Below are 22193 nucleotides of genomic sequence, written 5' to 3' on the forward strand. Positions count from 1 at the left end.
TGAAGCACTATCTAAGAAATTTATTAAAAAAGCATGAACATAAACTATGCTACTATTTACACAAACACTTACAGAAGTCTTAAAATTAGATTCCATAAAATGTACTTAATGCTATTGGACGGATTCGATAAGGCATTGGACAATACTTTCGTATCACAATTAGCTTAAAATTACATAATAATTAACCTACCTCTATTTTACATTATTTTAAATAATACATTCGTCTAATTCTTAAGTAAGCTGGACACGGGGACAATAGTAGTTTCCACTAAGCGTACACTTAGCCCGCAGTCGCAGGAACACGGAATTGGAAATGCTATGTCAATTTGAGTTCCGAACATTTCTAATTCCACGTTCCCGCGAAAACTAGTGGAAGTTACTATTTTCCCGATATGTAGACTCTTTTAATGTTAGTAGTAAACTCTCACACACATCAAACACACAAACACAGATATAAAAACAAGCACACATCTTTTGACATTGACAAACACAATAAAAGAATTTAGAATGATTGATGACTCTGAAAAACCCAATAATTTCACAGTTTTACTCAAAAAGTATACGAAAACATAGGCTACTCAGAAAATCTGTTCAATGGTATCTTTTAATATTACTTTTATGAAATAACATTTCAAAGTCATGTATCAAACATAACATAATATTATAATAATTCAATAATCTAATCCTATTATAATAATTCCAATAATCTAAAATAATATTTCCAATTAATAATCATTCAAGTTTCAAAATACAAAAGAATAAGATATATGAAAGTCATAAAAATTTTCTAAAAGGAATCAAATGATATTCTATACGGTATCTAAAAACTAAATTGGAATGTTGAGTATGGAATGATGAAGTATACTTCATTATTTATTTAGTTCTACATTGTAGGGATTGATGAGATAAGGATATAAGTAGGAATCTAATTCGAGAGGATAATGACAAACCTTTTTTAAAATAGATTGATAAAATGATAAAAGCAACATCAATGAAAAAAGTATCATGGAATAAGGAACTATTTTCAATTTTCTATAACTATTATGTTGGTTGGAAAATAATCTTATTCGAAAAATAGCTAGGCTCATACCAGAAGTTTGAACGTAAAGAAATCAATATAGTTTTTTCAACATTCACACTCAGATTTTTTTTCAAGTTGAGAAATCATAATATTATTCAATAATGAATTTTTACAGAAATACATGTATGAGCAAATTTCTAATAATTATTGAATTTTATTATTTCACTTTCTAATGATTTTGTGACTATTGTTCTCCTCATCAAGTAGATAAATTAAAATCAATTTAATAATTTATTGCTTTACTTAATACATTATATAATCTAATATTACTATTCCTAGAGAAATGTAACTTAACTAATGCACACATTTTGCTTATAGCACCTAAATATATAAAAGTTATTAAACAATGCAATATGCATGTTAACAGTGAAATCACTGTAAACTTCTACAACTACTTCAAATATTGCTCATGAATACACGCCTAGTCTAAAATATCATCAAGATATTTTGAAAAAATGAAACTTATCAATATCTGCACTATTTAGGCCTCCGACCTAGCTTATTTATAGTACCTACTCAAATGATCATTATTAACTATTTTCTAACAAAACCAAACATTAAATTCAAATAATGATAATAAAGTGCATCTTAAGAACTAGTCAAAATTTAATTTCAATAATATAAATATTATTTACCGTAACTACTGTTATAATACTGCTGGAGCTAAGCACTTAATGAATACCATTTACACTAACGAATATCTTACACTTATTATTCATGACTTAAAATAACGTGCATAGTGAAGTGAAATATTAATTTCATTTGAATAGAATGTGTAGAAGGCTATAGGCTAAGTCTTGGAATAGATTTGATGCTTTGTAATGTTTCTCGAAATAATTTTGACACAGAGTTAAACAGCAAAAGTTCTCAAGCTCGATTATTAAAATTTTAATGGAATCCTTCATATCCTTTGATGGGATCCAGTTTGATTCTAGATCTGAATAAATGGCTATAATCAATAGAAAAATGAAATTGGAGTGCTTTGTTTCAGGAAATAGCATCATAAAAATAAAAAGAGAGTATTTCTGAATGAGGAAGTTCAAAGTGAATGCTTTACAGAGAGTTGATTTAGTGGATTCAGATACACTGTAAACTGTTAATTTGTCAATAGACAATAGAATTATTCAGGTGGATATTTTATCGTATAAGTAGAATGATATTCAAAATAATTTACCTATTCAAGGTGGTGAAAATGAAGAGTTAATTTTTTTGTTGATTGAGAGATAAATAATATTAAAATTAAGAACCGTAATATTCTTTCAAAATTAAGCTAAAATTTTATTTACTACTAGTCTTATACTACAATTAAAGGGATATTCAGAAATATGTTAAGTACATTTTGCCACTGGAGGCATTCAAAAAGAATACTTTCTAACAACTGAATAAAATTGAAATAACCTACTTAAATTCTAATCTAAAACTAGGTCTATAATTTATAATTATTGCAACGTGATATTTAATATCAATTGAGATTGTAGAAGTCATTCTTTTTGTTTTATTGTTTTTTGTTTTCTTTCTTGTATGTACTAAAGAACCTTATTAGAACCGTTTGTTTATGTTTTTATTCAAAACCTTGAGAAATTTGTTCTTTATAGGTAGAGCATGTAAGAAGTTCGGAAATTAATCAGGGTCCTCCCAAATTCTTCAATCAGACCGAAATGGAGTTTGACAATGAGGTTGTTAAATTGATGAGTTCAGTACATTCAACTTTTTTGCTAGCTTCAATAATCAAACCTTTTTTTTAAGTTATCAACTCAAATGAAACGTTTCTATTTTCTTCAACTAACACTGCGTTTCAAAATGCATTGGAGAATAATTCGTAATGGACTATAAATATAATTCTCAAGGATGAGAATTTTTGCATTTCAGTTAATTATAAACAGGAAACGTATGCAATACAAGTTTCACGCTTTCAATTTTCAGTTGCAATCAGGCAATTAAAATTTTAAAATCATTAGTAGATCTATAGAGTAATTAAAAAAGGTGGCCTTTCTCGCTTTCAATAGTAAATTAATTATTGTACTATACGAAGTTAATAAAAATTAAACCTGGGAAAAACAAATTTGAAAGATAATCCTGGAATACTTTGTCGGTTTTAATTGGAAACTATTTTTATCAAGTAGAATGAGTATTGTTTTTTCTAAAAACATTTTTCTAAAAGTTATCAACTGAAAACGAACGTTTCTATTTTCTTCAACTAACACTGCGTTTCAAAATGCATGTATATTTCAATCTCAACATTCATTTCTGATTTATCACACGATAAAATATTCAAGAAGATTTAAAAATGAAAGACAATTGGAAATAAATACTGTTATCATATTTTATTGCTGTGGATTTGTGAGCTCTATTAGAATAATTATTCTCTATCACAACCTACATCAAATAACTTGAATGAGCAATTTCAGGATTGCAAAAACTTCAGCTTTCCGCCAAAATACGATTTTGGTAAGATTATATTGGAATAAAATTGTTAAAGCTAATTACAAAGAAGTTGTATACTTCTATTATTTGAACATTACTTATCTATTTGTTTCATGGATGAATATTTCTCATGTGCTCATGGGTGTTTGATTATTTAGCGTGAATAATGGATGGACTTCAATGATGTAAATGGTCAAGGTACACTCACCTACTTGGCATTAACCAACCGGTAGCCTACTCATTTAATGTGAGCACATGTGACAGAAAAGCCTAGAGTAAAGCCATTTCCAAACTGGTATTATATATGTACAGAGGGGTAATATTTTGGAACTTGGGTAAGTATTGGGTCATAAGAAAGTAAATAGAGTTTATAGATATTATATCGGTCTGTAGATTCCGGTGTACTGTATTTGCTTCATGTGATGAAATATATTGAATTATTGAAAGAATAAGACGTTGATGTTGTCAATACCAACGTCTTATTTTTTCAATTAAGTAGGAATACCACAACATCTCTCACCATACAATCAAATTATTAAAATATATTACATTTAACGTGAAGTATTTCAATAGGGTTACTTCGATTGTTAATCAATAAAGGAATAGTTTCATTAATTTTGAAAAAAGGTTGAAAATGGCTTGAAAGCCGAAACTAATTGTTGTGTTTATATAAGTTTTTACATAAAACGTTTTGAAAAAAGGGTATCATGTACCGTAATTATTATTTCCGAATTTGTAGTGTTTTCTGCTAGAATGTTGTTTCGATGCGCCGCAGATTGGTGCCGGGAGATGGCGCTGGCGTTAGCACCGGGTTGTCATAGGCGTACTCAAGAGTGGCGTCTTCAGATGGGTACCTGTTGCTGATGGGTGTGATCGGCGTGGTGGTTGTGATGTTACTGGGTGGCACAGTACTAGGACTCGGGCTGTTCAAAGTCATCATGGATGCTGCACTCGGCATCTTCAGCGTTAATCCTCCCTCATTACTGCCACCCGTGCTGTTGCAGTTCTGTTGCGCTGGCTGTTGGTTCATCTTGTTGATGACCTGTTGATGGAGAATTGATTCATTATTCAACTAGGCTACAACTACATACAGACTACAACTTACATTTTTAATTCACAAGATATTTACCTTCTGTGAATCAGACTTGGGGCCTATATATATATACTTCATACTGTCTTTTTTCTTTAGGGCTACTTTTAATATGAATAGAGATATAAATAAAAAATCTCAGTACCCTTTTAAATTATTTTGTCACAAAACGTTTGGGACATTGAAGCCATTTTAAAGTTGAAAATGACCTGAAAATGGCATCAATGTCCGAAACATATGTTGTAACAAAATAATTTAAAAGGGTACTGAGATTTATATTTATATTAAAAGTAGCCCTAATGAAAAAAGACAGTATGAAGTATAGACCCCAGTATAAATATAAGTCTCAGTACCCTTTTAAATTATTTTGTCACAACACGTTTTGGACATTGATGCCATTTTCAAGTTGAAAAAAAGGGTACTTTAATAATTAAATTTAAATTATATCCTTAATTAAAAAGGGTACTGAGACTTATATTTATATTTTTATATATACTTCATACTTTATCTTGAATCCCTCTCCAAGATATAAAACACCTATAGAATCGCAGATCACAGCTACCCCTAATCATTCAATACGTATCAGTTAATTACTGGTTGATTCATTCAGCTCCATGTCCATAACCATATGTGTAGATTCCCATGCATCAGTGACAGTGAACCGAGAGAATATAATTCTCAAACGTTTTAATGGGATTATTCATACTCGCTGATGAGATGTTGGCTTTATGATTCAGAGGCCCGGGTTCAAATCCCGGCCCAGGCCAAGATATTTATCTCGGGCCACTCCCGTGTTTCGGATGGACACGTTAAGTCGTCGGTCCCGGCTGCCTAAAAAGCAGTCGTTAGGTCATGTCAGAGGCCCTGAAATTGATCAGTTGCGACCTGAAAACTCTGACACCAGACCTGAGCCAGCCAGGTCACTCGATATTATTATTATTATTATTATTCATACTCGCTTGACCGGGCTGCATGAGAATAGTGCAATTAGAACTCGTGGAAGTTATATTTTCAATGTTCACTGCCACTGATAATTATGTGGGAATCCAGCTTCAAACTCTCAAAATTTGATTTGATTCTGCTAGTCTTTTTTTGCATGTCAAAAAGAGGCGAAGGAGAAGAGAAAGTACGGAAAGACTGGGAAAAGAAGATTGAGAACTAAATCCCAATTGATATATATATACTCATTAGCATTTGAATAAATTGAATATTTCATCTCTTGAAATCTGTATAAAAATAGATTCAAGTCATTTTCCATAACTACATATTTTCTAATTCTATTTCGGTTGTAATGAGTATTATAGCCAATTTAAAAAATAACTGACTTTTGGTATTGCAAATTAGAATGCATTTTTTCCCTGATGAGGAATGAAGTAGACAGAGAGGGAAGTTACAAAGCTCCGAAGCAGTAGTGAAATGTTTTCTAATTTAGAATGCCTAAAGCCATTTTAACCATGGAAACTGTGGAATACAAACTATCATCTCCAGCAGTAGAGAGAAATTAAAATTAAAAAAAAATTAGGAAGTAGGCAGTCCAAGTAATTTACGGTACCTATCATTAGTTTCGAGATATTTAATGCATCAACCCCAATTCATCAAATAGAAGTTTTTTGTTTCATATTTTTAATCATATTAAAATGAGAAAAATTTGCACTATATAGAATGAATGATTAATATTCCTCTTTACTGAATAGAATGTTTAATTTTAGCGTATTGAATACTGTTAGGCATACACAGGTTTTTTCCTCATATCCGTATTCACTATAAATGAAATCAACAAATTTATCTTCGATTCCAATTCGTACTCTATTAATTTTCTTCGGTAGCCTGTCTATTCATTTGTTTTAATTTATTTTTTGCTTTTTCTTTCAGCAGTGAAGTGATTGAGCTTGGTAAAAACGCTTATTTTCTAAGACCTTTATTATTCAATATTGAACTCTCATATTTATTACATTTTATTGTAATTTCTTGCTTCTATTTTTTATATCATCTCTGCATATTTTGTAATTTTGTATTGTATTTTTTTTTGCTAACGACGTGGTTACGTGGTAGAGTTGACATAACTTCGCCACGTCAAAAAAATAAAGAAGTCATTCATTCATTCATTTTTTGCTATTTTAGTTGAGTAATTAATTTATTGAATTTTAAATGAGCGAGTATTCTTAAGCAGAAGATTATTTCTTCTAATTATTATTATTATTATTAAATAATAAATATGTTCAATTTATTTAAGGTTGGAAAAGTTTCACTTTTATCATAAATTTCAATAAAAAGATAATTTACTTTCAGTTTGATTCCTGACCTACAATAGCTTCAAAAGTCTTCTATCGTTTCTCATATTTATAATCCGTACAGTTTCCATCCACCCTTAAAGTAAATTCATTACTTCTTAGCAGAACAACAGAATAAGATATATTTTCATATTATCACAAGTTTATTCTCTACCTATCCATCAGATATAGGATGAATCTTAGTAAATTACGGAGACCTTTGAAAAGTTTTCATAGAAAAAAAAAACACTTTTTCGAGAGGCTAGTAGAGATATAGCTTAGATATGAGGAACACTTCAAAAAAGCAAACAAGAAAATCGATCAATAATTCAATTATAATAGAATAGTAATTGTATGTTATCTTGGAATTATTTCTGAATTATTCACATTGCCATCATAAAAGATTCCTTGAATCTTGAATCGTAACAAATGGATTTAGTTATTACCTGGTATTCCCGAGTATCCACTCATTCTTGGAGATGGCAGAAGTTTACTTTCACAAAATTTAAAAGTAACTGGAAATGTTAAAGTGTCCTACATCACTAAAAGCGAGTGCAAATACAGCATTTTCTTGTGAAGTGATTGTGCTGAATAGCAGTGCAATAATGTCTACAGTGCTGATATAACTAATTCAAAGACCTCGTATCTATAGCAACTATTGCTAGGTGACTGCACAACAATCCACTTGTTCAATACTCTGTTGATATCTCAACTCCCCGATAATCATTATCCGATTAAAATCAAGAACTATTTCTCATCTTGATTATAAATCGATTCCTAATTGTTAGGAGTTTGGGAATAAATACGGATTATATTTTTTATAATTAATCAATAGGATCTATGTGAACACAATTATTGTGCTTGAAATACGGTGTTAAATAAAACAAGCTATTGATATACGATCACTCTCAGTGAGAGTTACTTAGGAGACTCAAAAGTACTCACTCATATTAAAAAGACAATCATTATCCGATTAAAATCAAGAACTATTTTTCATCTTGATTATAAATCAAATTCGAAATGTCAGGAGTTTGGGATCAACTACTGATTATTTTTTATAATGAACCAACAGGATCTATATGCACACATGTTATGTTCGAAATACGGTGATAAATAAAACAAGATATTTTATATAAGATCACTCTCAGTGGATGTTACTTGGGCGACTCAAAAGTACTCATAATGATTTCATTACCTTCAATTTATAAAATTCATTTTGATAGTATTATTTATAATTTGATGGAACTATTACATATAATGAGGGATATAATTATAATTTGATATAACCTTCCACTATTGACGTGAGAAGACTTAAAACGACATATACAAGTCTTTAATGCATTAATACTCTCCAAATGTACATTATGTTGCTCTGATAGTGATTATAAAATTCCCTGAATTGTTTTAGCACCATATTTCGTATAGTGTCATAGTGGGATGCGTATTTTAGCCTACAGAACTATTGATAATTTGATAAAAATTTGATGGGTTCAAATGAAAGCTTGAATTTGGAATAGAAAACAAAATCTTCGATACTAAAGCCTACAGTGGCTTTGTTGTGAACTTGTTCCATTTCAAAAGGAGAGCAGCTGTCATGGTAGAGCCTACACCTTGCTATACGGTAACGATTCCGAGAGCATTGAGCGTAACGTGAGCAAATGAGCATAATTTATTATTCAATTAAGGGGGTGATATCCTACTTGATTCTTCATATAAAGGTATTCACATGTGAGGAGCAATCCAACACATCAGAAAATGACGAGTCCACTTCTAATTCTTTGTTCAACAAAATGATTGAGTAAATTTTCAATTATTTGTTGAATAGTGCTCAAAATGATAAAAGCTTATCCACTATTTTGGGTGAGTTGTGTTTGTTTATGAATTTTATGGGCTCTAATATTTCAATTTCATTCAATTTAATTTTTCATCTGTTAGAGTGAGTTGTCCTGATTTGTTGTACTGTCATATTATTTGTAGAGATTCTTCCTCTTCTAACCATTATCCAATAACTATCACCGGTATTGTATATTATAGAATTATGTTTTTTCTTTGTTCGCTTGAGGTAACTTATTTTTCGCCCCGATCTATTTCTGGGATTAATGAGAATGGAATATATTGTATTATCTCCTCTTCAATCAATCTATTATCGCTTTAAATTAATTGAATTACTAATTTCCTCAAAAATTGGAGTTTATCACTTTGATGAAGCATAGAATACCTACTTCTTATGTTTGTTAAGTTACCTACTGAAGTAAAGGATGTAGGTGTAAAGTGCAATAGACATTGTTGTTTTCTTTTTTCTTGCTGAGGGAAATTTCCACTCGAGTTGCGTCGGATAATGGAGGGAGATGAGTGGACCTACAGCTTTAGGTGGGTTCCGAACTACGGCGAATTATTTAATTTTAAAAGTCATTCAATATATCAGGTCTAGTAAACTGACCTATTTAGATTAACTCACATTTACAGAAGCTAATTTCTTCTTCAAACGCAGGTCACTGAACTTCCAAACACGCCGGTATCTTATCCATACGAAGAACAAAATCCCAGATATCACAATAATTGACACCAGTGCTAAGCAAAGTGAAACAACCACTAGGGATTGCATTCTCTCCACAGTACCTGAAAAAAAAAATTGTCTCACTTGATCAAAAAAAATCATATCGACCACAAAATAAATACGGTAATTTAAATAATTGTTATAAAAATAGACTAATCCACTCCGTAGCTATTGTGAATTACACACTATTAAGCGGAGATTTGTGGATGAGATCAATTTTTATTTTAAAATGTAATTCTAGGAAGTATTTATACAGCTCGACGTATGTAGCTTCTGAAATAGTTCCTCACAACACTGAATTGAAAAACTGATAATAATTGATTGAGAGATTTTTTATTCAAAATATTGACTAATCAATAAACAATAAGAAGCATCAATTAGGCTTAATCAGAAAACATTTCCTAGAAATTTGCAAACCAGTCGTCTCGAAAAATAAAATGTAGGTACTATGCGAATCTATTGTGAAATATATAGTAGCATATACATAGGCCTTGACAGAAACCCAATAAAAGCAAGCAAAATTAGAATGTTACCTACTATTTTCAAAAGCTACCTATGTTGGACACTAGTATAGGACATTATTAGTATAAGTCTATCTTGTATAAGTCATAAGTCTTAGTATAAGTCATTAGTATAAGCTACCTATGTTGGACATTAGTATAGTCATTAGTATAGGACATTAATATAAGTCTATCTTTTTGGAGAAGTATAAAATTAATCAATTTTATTATTAATCAATAATAATGGAATAAAATCGAAAAAATGTTGAAAATTCAACTACCCGCAGAATTTATGGTACCGGTACTGTATTATATAAATATTGTACAAGGAATATAAACTTCGCTGAATCATAGTGCACAGTTTGAAAAAAACTAGTACCTCTCTCCAATGCACGATATACCTAGGTGATACCTACGATATACGTACGATGATAAATTCCTACAATACTATAGATGCTATAGATACCTACTATATTCCTACAATACACTCTAATCTAGAAAATAATATTACTTTACAAGGTAAGATGACTAGGTACTTCGATTAGGTACTACTAATAATTACTTTACCTACCGTACCCGAGATCTCTTATTAGTACTCTCTAGAATTTTAATCTCAATAATTGATTTTTCTGTTGTTGAATTTGGAAAATCTAATTGATTGACTTGTTGATAAGCATAGTTGAAACCATGTTATTTTTATTCATTATGAGACTCTAATAAAATTGAATTTTCCGTCTCTTTGAAAAAATTGTAATTGATGTGGCATTATTGCAAGAATAAGAAGTCACTTCGGCCATTGCGGTTCGTTTTTTCAGTAGGTATATAAAAGTCAAATAATAGGATGCGTGATGCGAATCCATCAATAGATAATAATGGCCTTGACAGTGATTCAAGAATCAAGGTCTCAATATAGTAATTTATTAAATGAATAATTCATTGTTGAGAATAGAATCATTCAATATCTTCAAGTTTCTTGAATGTTTATAACCTATTGATTTTTTTAGAAAAAAATACAAACACTTATTGAATATTTCAATATGAAACAACTTTAATTTGAAAAAATATATATTCAGAGTTTATACCTTGGAGTTGAGCAAAAACAGATGCATTGACGTATGAGGAGATGTAATCGTGAATGTAATCTGGAAAAAATAGAGAAATGCTGCACATAAAAATGTAATATTAGATATTTTGGGAAAGTGAAAATCAGTTTGTAAGAAAACATATTAATAGTAAGGAGCAAAAAACTAATGAAATATAAAATTGGTTTAGTCTGCTACTAATAGTGAGTAGGCAACTAAGTGCATGGAGAGACGGTCGATCACCTTCTTGTAGGATTAGTCAATGTCAATCGCTTCATTTAATAAACATTATAAATGAAATAATTAGTTATTCAAATCCACAATCAAATGAAAACACACATATGTTGTCAAATTCTACACAGTTTTATTTGGTACACGACCATGGTTTCGTGACCACACAGGCACACAGGTCACATTTTCAAGTTGACTCAGTCGGATTTTCAACTCCACAATATTGACAAAGATTCCATGAGCATTCCAGGAACATTTTCATCTCATCTAAATAATTAGGTCTACGGTATTGGAAAATTTTAGTTATGTTCAAAAATATATTTCAACCAGCTCTATATAATATAGATAGAATAAAAAGTAAGATACTATAGTCCGTGCAAATTTACTTCCAACTTGGGATGGACATGCGCAGCAGAGAAAGCATACAGCGGGCGGGATGCAGAGGCGCGATGTTGCCGTTTTAAAGCGCCCAGCGATCTCCAACTTCTAGTGACTGTTCGTGTGCTCATGCTATACATGCGAAGTTCCCTGTCTGGAAGCGGTCAGACGACTGACAAATTGGCAACTACGCTTCCACCTATTACTCTATTAATCACTGTAATCGGCTGATCTTCCTCCATTTCTCTGCGCTGCATATTCATCCAAGTCTGAAGTAAATTTGCACGGACTGTAGTAAAGGAAGATACTGTAAGAAAAAATAGTAAATAATGTGCTATTGTACCTATATATTATGTTATTATTTCTTACCTTGGCAATTATGTTCACAATTCTCTCTCTCATAATTGTGTGAGGAGACATTGCAAATTGAACTACAACTGTCACAAATTAAATCGGAATTGCAATATTGGTATCTTTCGCAATGCGCGGTCCCGCATTCTTTATGCAGTTTGAGGCCGCCACTCGCAGATTGAGTGGACACAGTACCCAGTCCTGACACCACTATTGTCAGGAGGCTTCTCATTGGACCATGCGTCATCTTTGGATCTCATCTATCTGTGTCATCATGGGGGGCAAAAAACGATTTCCCTGTAAATAAAATTAAAATTATCAATAGATTATTCATACAATTTTCATGAACGCCACACATTTTTCCAGAGTAATTTTTTCTAGTAAGGTGGCTACCTAAATTTTCTATGGTATATCCCATTTTATTCTTCTTCTTCTTTTTCATACCCTTTTGCCGTTAAGCGTCGGGCTCCTTCAACCCTTCTCTAAACTTTATACTATCCTTTGCCATTCTCTTTACTTCATTCATTGTCTTTCCTCTTGCAGCAGCTATACTCTCTACATACTGATTGCATTGCAGTGGTGGTCGTCCCCTGCCTCGTTTTCCTTCCGGTCTTGCCTCCATAACCAGCCTTGCCTTTCGTTCATCACTCATCTGAGCTACATGGCCATACCATCCAAGGGTTTTTCGCTGAACAGTGGTAATAAGTTCCTCCTGTTTTAATGTTTCTCTGATCACACTATTTCTCACTCTGTCTCTTTTGGTTTTTCCAACCACCCTCCTTAGGTATCTCATTTCTGAGGAGGTAATTCTACTCTTGTGCTTTTCTATCATTGTGAGGCATTCTTCTGTTCCATAGAGTAGAACTGGCTTAAATATTGACTCGTATATCCTTATTTTAGTTCCCTGGCTTATATCTCGTTTACCCAGGATGGTTCTGCTAAGCTGGTAATATACTTGGTTGGCTTTCCTTACTCTGTTGTTTATCTCTTCATCAACTTTTCCATCTGCAGAGATTAATGTTCCAATAAGATATTCATAGTTGTCCCATTTTATTCACCACGTTTAAATGAACTCAGTGGTCCTATTATCACACAAGTTAACGATATTGAAGTTGATATAAAAGCAAAAATAGCTGCAGTAAATCGATGTTATTATGCACTTAGCCAATACTCAAGATCCAAAACACTGTCAAGGGAAATTAAACTACAAATCTATGAAACTGTTATAAAGCCAGTTGTGTTGTATGGGGCAGAAACCTGGGTTTTGAAAAAGAAAGATGAAGACCTACTGATTATATGGACTGATTATATGGAAACAGAAGATTCTGAGAAGAATATACAGTCCCGTATGTATTGATGGAGAATGGAGACTGGCTGCGTGACCTGCACAGAAAACTACCTATTGTACATGAGATCAAAGTGAGACGCTTGAGCTGGTTAGGTCATGTAGAAAGAATGAGCGATTCAAGAGCCGTTAAAGGAGTCTTCAGAGAAAACCCAGGTGGAAGAAGGTTGAAAGGACGTACACGCAAGCGCTGGCTAGAGGATGTAGAAGATGATCTTCGGAAAATAGGCATTAGGGGATGGAGACGCAAGGCTGCCGACAGAGAGGAGTGGAGAGGCATTCTAGAGGAGGTCAAGACCCTGGATGGGCTGTAGCGCCATGGAGTGAGTAAGTAGTAAGTATATAAATATCAGACTTTCATTATGTTCACTATATTCAAGTTCAAGTCAGACTTTATGACATGGACTATAATGTTAATAACTATAAAGTTAAATAACTAATAGTATCATATGAATCTATAGTCTTGAATGTAAATTATTATTCTCATTTCAATTTAGAATATTCTCATAAAATTTACAACATGATTTGGGTTTTTGATGTAAGTTAATCTATAAATGTAGTCTATTCGAAGTAATCTATTTGCGTGATGTTGTCTATTTGATGTAGTGTATACGATTGCGTAGGGTGTTGATGTTTGGTATGTGCATTGGCTTCTTTCTTATACTTATTGGCCTCTAGCTTATAAGTTTTACACCGATTCGGAAGTAATAAAAATTATAGTAGAGTATAGAAGGATAGCTAAAAGTTCTGCAGCAATAACTCACAAGTAGCTACCCTAAGCACTTTTCTATCCAGTATTTTGTTTTTCATACGGTACCTCCAGTGGTATAAAAAATTATAAAAATTGCTTTCGAGAGTGTAGCCTATATGGAGAAGATAATAAATAAAAGTCAAACGTATGATATCATACCCACAACAAATCGAAATTATCTTTGCTGTAGTGTTAAAAAGCTACTTTGAGAGGATTTATTAGGTAATTTGGATGAGATCACTTCTCTAGTTCACAGTTAAAGTAGTAGAATAAAACAATCAAAGCATCTAATAGTATATGCACACAAATCTCTTCGTGACTTTAGACGATGAATTAATTATTCACATGACTATCGAATGAAGTAATAGTGGGAAAGATAATAGTGGGCTTTTCATATAAATGATATGCTTCAAATTATAATCATATATGTAGCTGTAAGGTGTGTATGGTGCAGTGGTGAACTTTGAGAGAGGTGAAGCAAAAAGCATATTCATTTTATAGCTTCTAAATAATATGGAATTAACACAACCTAAAGTTATTGTTTTATTAGTTGGATGGGAATTGAACAAAAATATAACAATAACTTCAGGTTGTGGTAATTCTAATAGCATATCCTATATATTTTAAAATTGAACAATTGAGATGTAGTAAGTAGAATGATGAAAATAGCAACTTTGATTGCATAGTAGGCTATGTTTTTATCAATGAGGGAACTCAATCAAATGTTACTTTCCTTGCCCTATTACCATAGCTAAGGGTAGGGTAAGGTAAGGGTAAGGTAGGGTAAGGAAGTTGCTTTCCGAGAAAAATTAAGGTACCCCAATTTCTAAATTTCTATACGTTTCAAGGTCCTCTAAGTCCAAAAAAGTGGTTTTTGGGTATTGGTATATATAAATATATATGTGTGTGTGTGTGTCTGAGTTTATGTGCGTCTGTGTACACGATATCTCATCTCCCAATTAACGGAATGACTTGAAATTTGGAACTTAAGGTCCTTACACTATAAGGATCCGACACAAACAATTTCGATCAAATGCAATTCAAGATGGCGGCTAAAATGGCAAAAATGTTGCCAAAAACAGGGTTTTTCGCGATTTTCTCGAAAATGGCTCCAACGTTTTTGATCAAATTCATACCTAAAATAGTAATTGATAAGCTATAACTGCCACAAGTCTCATATCTGTAAAAATTTCAGGAGCTCCGCCCCATCTAAGCAAAGTTCTATTTTAGATTCCCAATTATCAGGCTTCAGATACAATTTAAACAAAAAATTCCAAGTGGGAAAGATTGAGCATGTAAATCTCTACAATTAATGTTCAGTAACATTTCCACCTAAAATTGAAAATAAGCTCAAAATTTGAGAAAATGTGATTATCCAATCGCAAACTATGGGAAACTGTTGATTCTATTAAATCATTCACTATGAAGAGATAGCAGAACTCGTGTGTCTCCAGCGTTATTGTCCTGTCACCAGCTGGCTTGGATCTTTGCATAGTATACTTGAGATGCGCGTGAACACTAACGTCAGGTGATAAATTTCCATAACGGCAAGGAAAGTTGTGTGAGTGCGCCACACCAGATTTTTTTGTGACCTGATCGTCCACAAACCACTGAAATTTCTTATTATCTACAAGAACCAGGACAAATAACAATTTTGTTTCCTTCTAGTTCTTTAAGAATTTTCCATGCAATTGATTTATTGACGATGCTCTAATTTATTTTCATATTTTAATCATGAATGCATAATCAGTTCATTCGAAATGCATAGTTCAGACTGCATAATTATTATAATATATTAAGGACAACATGATTTTCAATAACCACATAGCCTATAGTGAAAGTTCTATGTATTCTCCTAGACAGGAAGAGAAAATATAGGATAGAAGAGTTTTAATGTGATGAATACGTATTTCTTGGATTAAACCATTATGCTGGAATAATCATGACTCAAAGAGCGCACCCTCTGTTATTATCATAACAATATTCTGATGTCACACCCGGATGCTTCAAGGAATAAAGTTTTTCACGGTTAATTACGATGAGTTTTCAAGATCCGTACTTTTTATTTTTCTATCTTCAAAACCTCTTAGTTTTCCTTTCCTTCCAATCAAATTCACATTGGATGACTATTTCTCCTCTTGAAATCTTTCACAGTGGAAAATCAGTAGGCTACTACATTATAATATAAAATAGTTACAAAAAAGGGCTAAGCCTGTTCTCCATTCCTAATCATTAAATTATGATTATCTGCTTTCGTCATTCATGAATAGATAAATTAATGAACAATAACGGATAGGACACAATGTGTAATTTAATTTCAATGCAATTCAACTTTAATATATCATGATCCAGTGCAAGAACGGTAATGGGAAAGAATTAAAAAAAGAGTAGCAATATATATACTCGTACATTTAATCACAAAGTAAAGAAGCACTACTGGTATGTTTATTCCGTGATTAAATCTTTCTTCTGAAATTGCAAGATTATTTTTCCTTACTGCAATAAATCAAGTGCTGTAAGTGTTCGTGTTCTAGAATTTTATACCATTAGTCACGAGCTCTCTAGGCCACACTCGAAAATTTGAGTTTTAGAGAGTGAGTCATGCAATTGAATGAACAATGAGTTATTTAAACAACTATTAATGAACTTCAAACGTGGTAGCAGATTAAAGATATAAATGAAGCCATTTTAAGAGTGAATGTTTGTGGATTTATCAATAGAAATATTTGAGAATTCATAAACAAATATCCAAATTGTAAGAGAAACATGAATAGTTGGAGCCATGGATACATTTATAGCCTACATCTAATTATTTTCCAAGAGGAAAACAGCATTAAATTGAGGGTTCTTAAAATATATGTATTGAGGTTCTCACTGCCGAAGGATTTTTATTTTTTGAGAAGGTTCGACGCAACAGCGTATTTCCCGAGAAAAGCCAAAAACTTGATCGAATTTTGTCAATGAAAGAATGATGAATGAATGATGACCATGATATTGAACTTAAACACATTATTTAGCTATATCTGCGGTTTCCAAGGCTTTCATGCTTTGACTTTTCCAAATGTTTCTCTTCAATTAAATTATACAAATCTAATTCAATGGTTCATCAATCTAAATATGAATACTTTATTATTCTATTAAATATGAAATATTTATTTCTACTACCTATAATCTTCAAATTGAATTGAATTGAATCTATTATAGTCTTTTATGTATTATAATTCTGTTTATCCTGGACAAATGGATTTTTTTTCAAGTGGCCTTGTGATGTTCTCAAGATAAATGCATCAATTTTAATAATCTTTGTAAGCTTATGAACTATACCACATAGAAATAGACTCTACATTATAGTAAATATTGATTTGTTTTTGACTTCCAGTACTTCCGCTAATTTCACTATTACTTATTAATATATTTGCTGTGCAGATGTCTTCAGGCGTTTTAGCGCTAGGTACTTTGGATTTTTGTTAAATTTATTGAATGTAAATTTTAATATGTAAATGTCATGGCTGAATGTTAATTACCGTATTAAAATTTGCATTATTTCAACTACGATATTATCGTAGTTACTTCACATAAACTTACTCAGTGAATCAAAAAATGAAGAACATTTTTCAAAGTGAACATAATAAAAAATTAATATTGATTAATTGCTTTTCTTAAAATAATAAAAAATATGTTTATTATAGAAATGTTGAAAACGAAAAACCCAATTGGACGTGGTATCTCCTAACGAGGAACTTCTATTTGACATACCAGCTAAAAAATACCAAGCAGTAAATACCATGCTAATGGTGTAATTGTCAGCGACCATTATACTAAAACCATATACCGAACCAGGGCTATAAATTAAAAATTAATATTCTATTATGTGTGTACACTAATGTTTACAATAATAGTCATACCTGTTGATTAGCATGCTTTCATAGATAAATACCAACTGTTCATATATGTCAGATTCTGCTTTTACAGTGAGAGTAACCATTAACTACTTACCAGTAACCAGTCTCAGCCTTGAAATAACTAATTCTTCAATTATTGTGTAAACTGATTTAATAATGATAAATTAATAATAATGTTGAACTTACCTGTAATTATAATTCATGGACCACATGGTTTTTAAGATGAAGGAAAGCTTGTGACGTGACACTCCAAAGCCAACACTGAGCTATTCGCTGTAGCAGTCACAGTCCCCACCCACCACTACTGAAGAGCTGAACAATGCTTTACCAGGTTTCTGTTTTCTCTTTTGGCTTTGACTCGATTGCTGTCAGGTATTTGCTGTTGGTGGGGGAAGTGGTAGAGGCCAAGCCTGACTTGGGATTCTATAGGAGAGCCGATACACGATACAATATCAGCTTCACTCCACGAACTCACCTCTTCAACCGGTGTACTCTCTCTCACACACACTCACTCTCTCTCTCTCACACACCCACCTGACAAAGTGACGTCACCTGTAGAACGCACCGGAACCGCAACAGGTGGCGTTAGTATGTCGGAATTCTAAAGGGCCGACTGCTGATTCAGATGAATATTGTGCAACCACATACCACAATAATTTACATCCACATCCACACAAAATTATTTTAGAGTTAAAAGTTTTGGTTCATTGAGAAAATAGTTTTTTCCGATTTTTTTAGAAAAGGATGATCGAATTTTGTCAATGAAAGAATGATGAATGAATGATGACCATGATATTGAACTTAAACACATTATTTAGCTATATCTGCGGTTTCCAAGGCTTTCATGCTTTGACTTTTCCAAATGTTTCTCTTCAATTAAATTATACAAATCTAATTCAATGGTTCATCAATCTAAATATGAATACTTTATTATTCTATTAAATATGAAATATTTATTTCTACTACCTATAATCTTCAAATTGAATTGAATTGAATCTATTATAGTCTTTTATGTATTATAATTCTGTTTATCCTGGACAAATGGATTTTTTTTCAAGTGGCCTTGTGATGTTCTCAAGATAAATGCATCAATTTTAATAATCTTTGTAAGCTTATGAACTATACCACATAGAAATAGACTCTACATTATAGTAAATATTGATTTGTTTTTGACTTCCAGTACTTCCGCTAATTTCACTATTACTTATTAATATATTTGCTGTGCAGATGTCTTCAGGCGTTTTAGCGCTAGGTACTTTGGATTTTTGTTAAATTTATTGAATGTAAATTTTAATATGTAAATGTCATGGCTGAATGTTATTACCGTATTAAAATTTGCATTATTTCAACTACGATATTATCGTAGTTACTTCACATAAACTTACTCAGTGAATCAAAAAATGAAGAACATTTTTCAAAGTGAACATAATAAAAAATTAATATTGATTAATTGCTTTTCTTAAAATAATAAAAAATATGTTTATTATAGAAATGTTGAAAACGAAAAACCCAATTGGACGTGGTATCTCCTAACGAGGAACTTCTATTTGACATACCAGCTAAAAAATACCAAGCAGTAAATACCATGCTAATGGTGTAATTGTCAGCGACCATTATACTAAAACCATATACCGAACCAGGGCTATAAATTAAAAATTAATATTCTATTATGTGTGTACACTAATGTTTACAATAATAGTCATACCTGTTGATTAGCATGCTTTCATAGATAAATACCAACTGTTCATATATGTCAGATTCTGCTTTTACAGTGAGAGTAACCATTAACTACTTACCAGTAACCAGTCTCAGCCTTGAAATAACTAATTCTTCAATTATTGTGTAAACTGATTTAATAATGATAAATTAATAATAATGTTGAACTTACCTGTAATTATAATTCATGGACCACATGGTTTTTAAGATGAAGGAAAGCTTGTGACGTGACACTCCAAAGCCAACACTGAGCTATTCGCTGTAGCAGTCACAGTCCCCACCCACCACTACTGAAGAGCTGAACAATGCTTTACCAGGTTTCTGTTTTCTCTTTTGGCTTTGACTCGATTGCTGTCAGGTATTTGCTGTTGGTGGGGGAAGTGGTAGAGGCCAAGCCTGACTTGGGATTCTATAGGAGAGCCGATACACGATACAATATCAGCTTCACTCCACGAACTCACCTCTTCAACCGGTGTACTCTCTCTCACACACACTCACTCTCTCTCTCTCACACACCCACCTGACAAAGTGACGTCACCTGTAGAACGCACCGGAACCGCAACAGGTGGCGTTAGTAACAGTCTGCAAAGGCTCTGTCCACCTGTTCCCCCCCAACGATGAAATTGAAATCTGATTGGACAGCATTTTTGTACCATTTTTGTACCTTTTTGTACCACCAACCAAAAATTTTGTACCCTAACCATAACCAAGATACAAACAAAATAAAAAGGGGGGAACAGGTGGACACTTTTTCCCCCCCTACATCAAACTTGAAATGTGACTATACCATATTTTTGTACTATTTTTGTACCTTTTTGTACCACCAAAAAAACATTTTGTACCTCAACCATAACCGAAATATATGCAAAATAAGAGGGGGGGAACAGGTGGACACTTTTCCCCCCCCACATCAAAAATGAAATTTGACTATACCATATCATTGTACCATTTTTGTACCCTCCAAAACTGTAGAGAAAAATTTTTGTACCCCCACCCTAACCGAGATATAATCAATATCGAATACTAATATCGAATAATATTGAATACTGTAGATTTTGGAAACTGATGGAATTTGAAGACAAAGCTACTGAAGACCAAAGAAGTACAGTGGGGGACTTGAAGGAGAACAGTAGTGCAGTTAGAGAACGGAACGTTATTGGAAGGAAAGCCGACCTTGAAATCCTGGCTCTGTCCACCTGTTCCCCCCCAACGATGAAATTGAAATCTGATTGGACAGCATTTTTGTACCATTTTTGTACCTTTTTGTACCACCAACCAAAAATTTTGTACCCTAACCATAACCAAGATACAAACAAAATAAAAAGGGGGGAACAGGTGGACACTTTTCCCCCCCTACATCAAACTTGAAATGTGACTATACCATATTTTTGTACTATTTTTGTACCTTTTTGTACCACCAAAAAAAAATTTTGTACCTCAACCATAACCGAAATATATGCAAAATAAGAGGGGGGGAACAGGTGGACACTTTTCCCCCCCACATCAAAAATGAAATTTGACTATACCATATCATTGTACCATTTTTGTACCCTCCAAAACTGTAGAGAAAAATTTTTGTACCCCCACCCTAACCGAGATATAATCAATATCGAATACTAATATCGAATAATATTGAATACTGTAGATTTTGGAAACTGATGGAATTTGAAGACAAAGCTACTGAAGACCAAAGAAGTACAGTGGGGGACTTGAAGGAGAACAGTAGTGCAGTTAGAGAACGGAACGTTATTGGAAGGAAAGCCGACCTTGAAATCCTGGCTCTGTCCACCTGTTCCCCCCCAACGATGAAATTGAAATCTGATTGGACAGCATTTTTGTACCATTTTTGTACCTTTTTGTACCACCAACCAAAAATTTTGTACCCTAACCATAACCAAGATACAAACAAAATAAAAAGGGGGGAACAGGTGGACACTTTTTCCCCCCCTACATCAAACTTGAAATGTGACTATACCATATTTTTGTACTATTTTTGTACCTTTTTGTACCACCAAAAAAAAATTTTGTACCTCAACCATAACCGAAATATATGCAAAATAAGAGGGGGGGAACATGTGGACACTTTTCCCCCCCACAACAAAATTGAAATCTGACTATACCATATTTTTGTACCATTTTTGTACCTTCCAAAACTGTAGAGAAAAATTTTGTACCCCCACCCTAACCGAGATATAATCAATATCGAATACTAATATCGAATAATATTGAATACTGTAGATTTTGGAAACTGATGGAATTTGAAGACAAAGCTACTGAAGACCAAAGAAGTACAGTGGGGGACTTGAAGGAGAACAGTAGTGCAGTTAGAGAACGGAACGTTATTGGAAGGAAAGCCGACCTTGAAATCCTGGCTCTGTCCACCTGTTCCCCCCCAACGATGAAATTGAAATCTGATTGGACAGCATTTTTGTACCATTTTTGTACCTTTTTGTACCACCAACCAAAAATTTTGTACCCTAACCATAACCAAGATACAAACAAAATAAAAAGGGGG

General features: G+C 32.6%; 1 protein-coding gene across 2 annotated transcripts; it reads right to left on the minus strand.

Moving 5' to 3' along the window:
• LOC111054820 (protein grindelwald) lies at nucleotides 1-20009 on the minus strand. 2 transcript variants are annotated; one of them, XM_022341923.2, is made up of 5 exons: nucleotides 18149-18306; nucleotides 11983-12261; nucleotides 11005-11064; nucleotides 9324-9484; nucleotides 1-4547 (listed from the first exon to the last, which is right to left on the minus strand). In XM_022341923.2, the coding sequence occupies exons 2-5, from the start codon at nucleotides 12209-12211 to the stop codon at nucleotides 4254-4256; spliced, it is 744 nt and encodes a 247-aa protein (XP_022197615.2). In that variant the 5' UTR covers nucleotides 12212-12261; nucleotides 18149-18306; the 3' UTR covers nucleotides 1-4253. The 2 variants fall into 2 exon arrangements, with proteins under 2 accessions (XP_022197615.2, XP_039280472.1); XM_039424538.1 differs by lacking the exon at nucleotides 18149-18306 and adding an exon at nucleotides 19851-20009 and having other exon boundaries at nucleotides 6-4547.
• Between the last annotated feature and the right edge of the window lie 2184 nt (nucleotides 20010-22193).

This window comes from Nilaparvata lugens, chromosome 3, assembly GCF_014356525.2.
Source record: "Nilaparvata lugens isolate BPH chromosome 3, ASM1435652v1, whole genome shotgun sequence".
NCBI lineage: Eukaryota > Metazoa > Arthropoda > Insecta > Hemiptera > Delphacidae > Nilaparvata > Nilaparvata lugens.

Bases quoted from the DNA above. Each gene is read 5' to 3' on its own strand.
- LOC111054820 (XM_022341923.2), bottom strand. From the start codon at position 12,211: ATGACGCATGGTCCAATGAGAAGCCTCCTGACAATAGTGGTGTCAGGA. The intron at 11,065-11,982 runs GTAAGAAATAAT...TATTTTTTCCAG, and splicing joins TTGTGAACATAATTGCCAAG to ATTACATTCACGATTACATC. The intron at 4,548-9,323 runs GTGAGTTAATCT...CTCCATCAACAG, and splicing joins AGAAATTAGCTTCTGTAAAT to GTCATCAACAAGATGAACCA.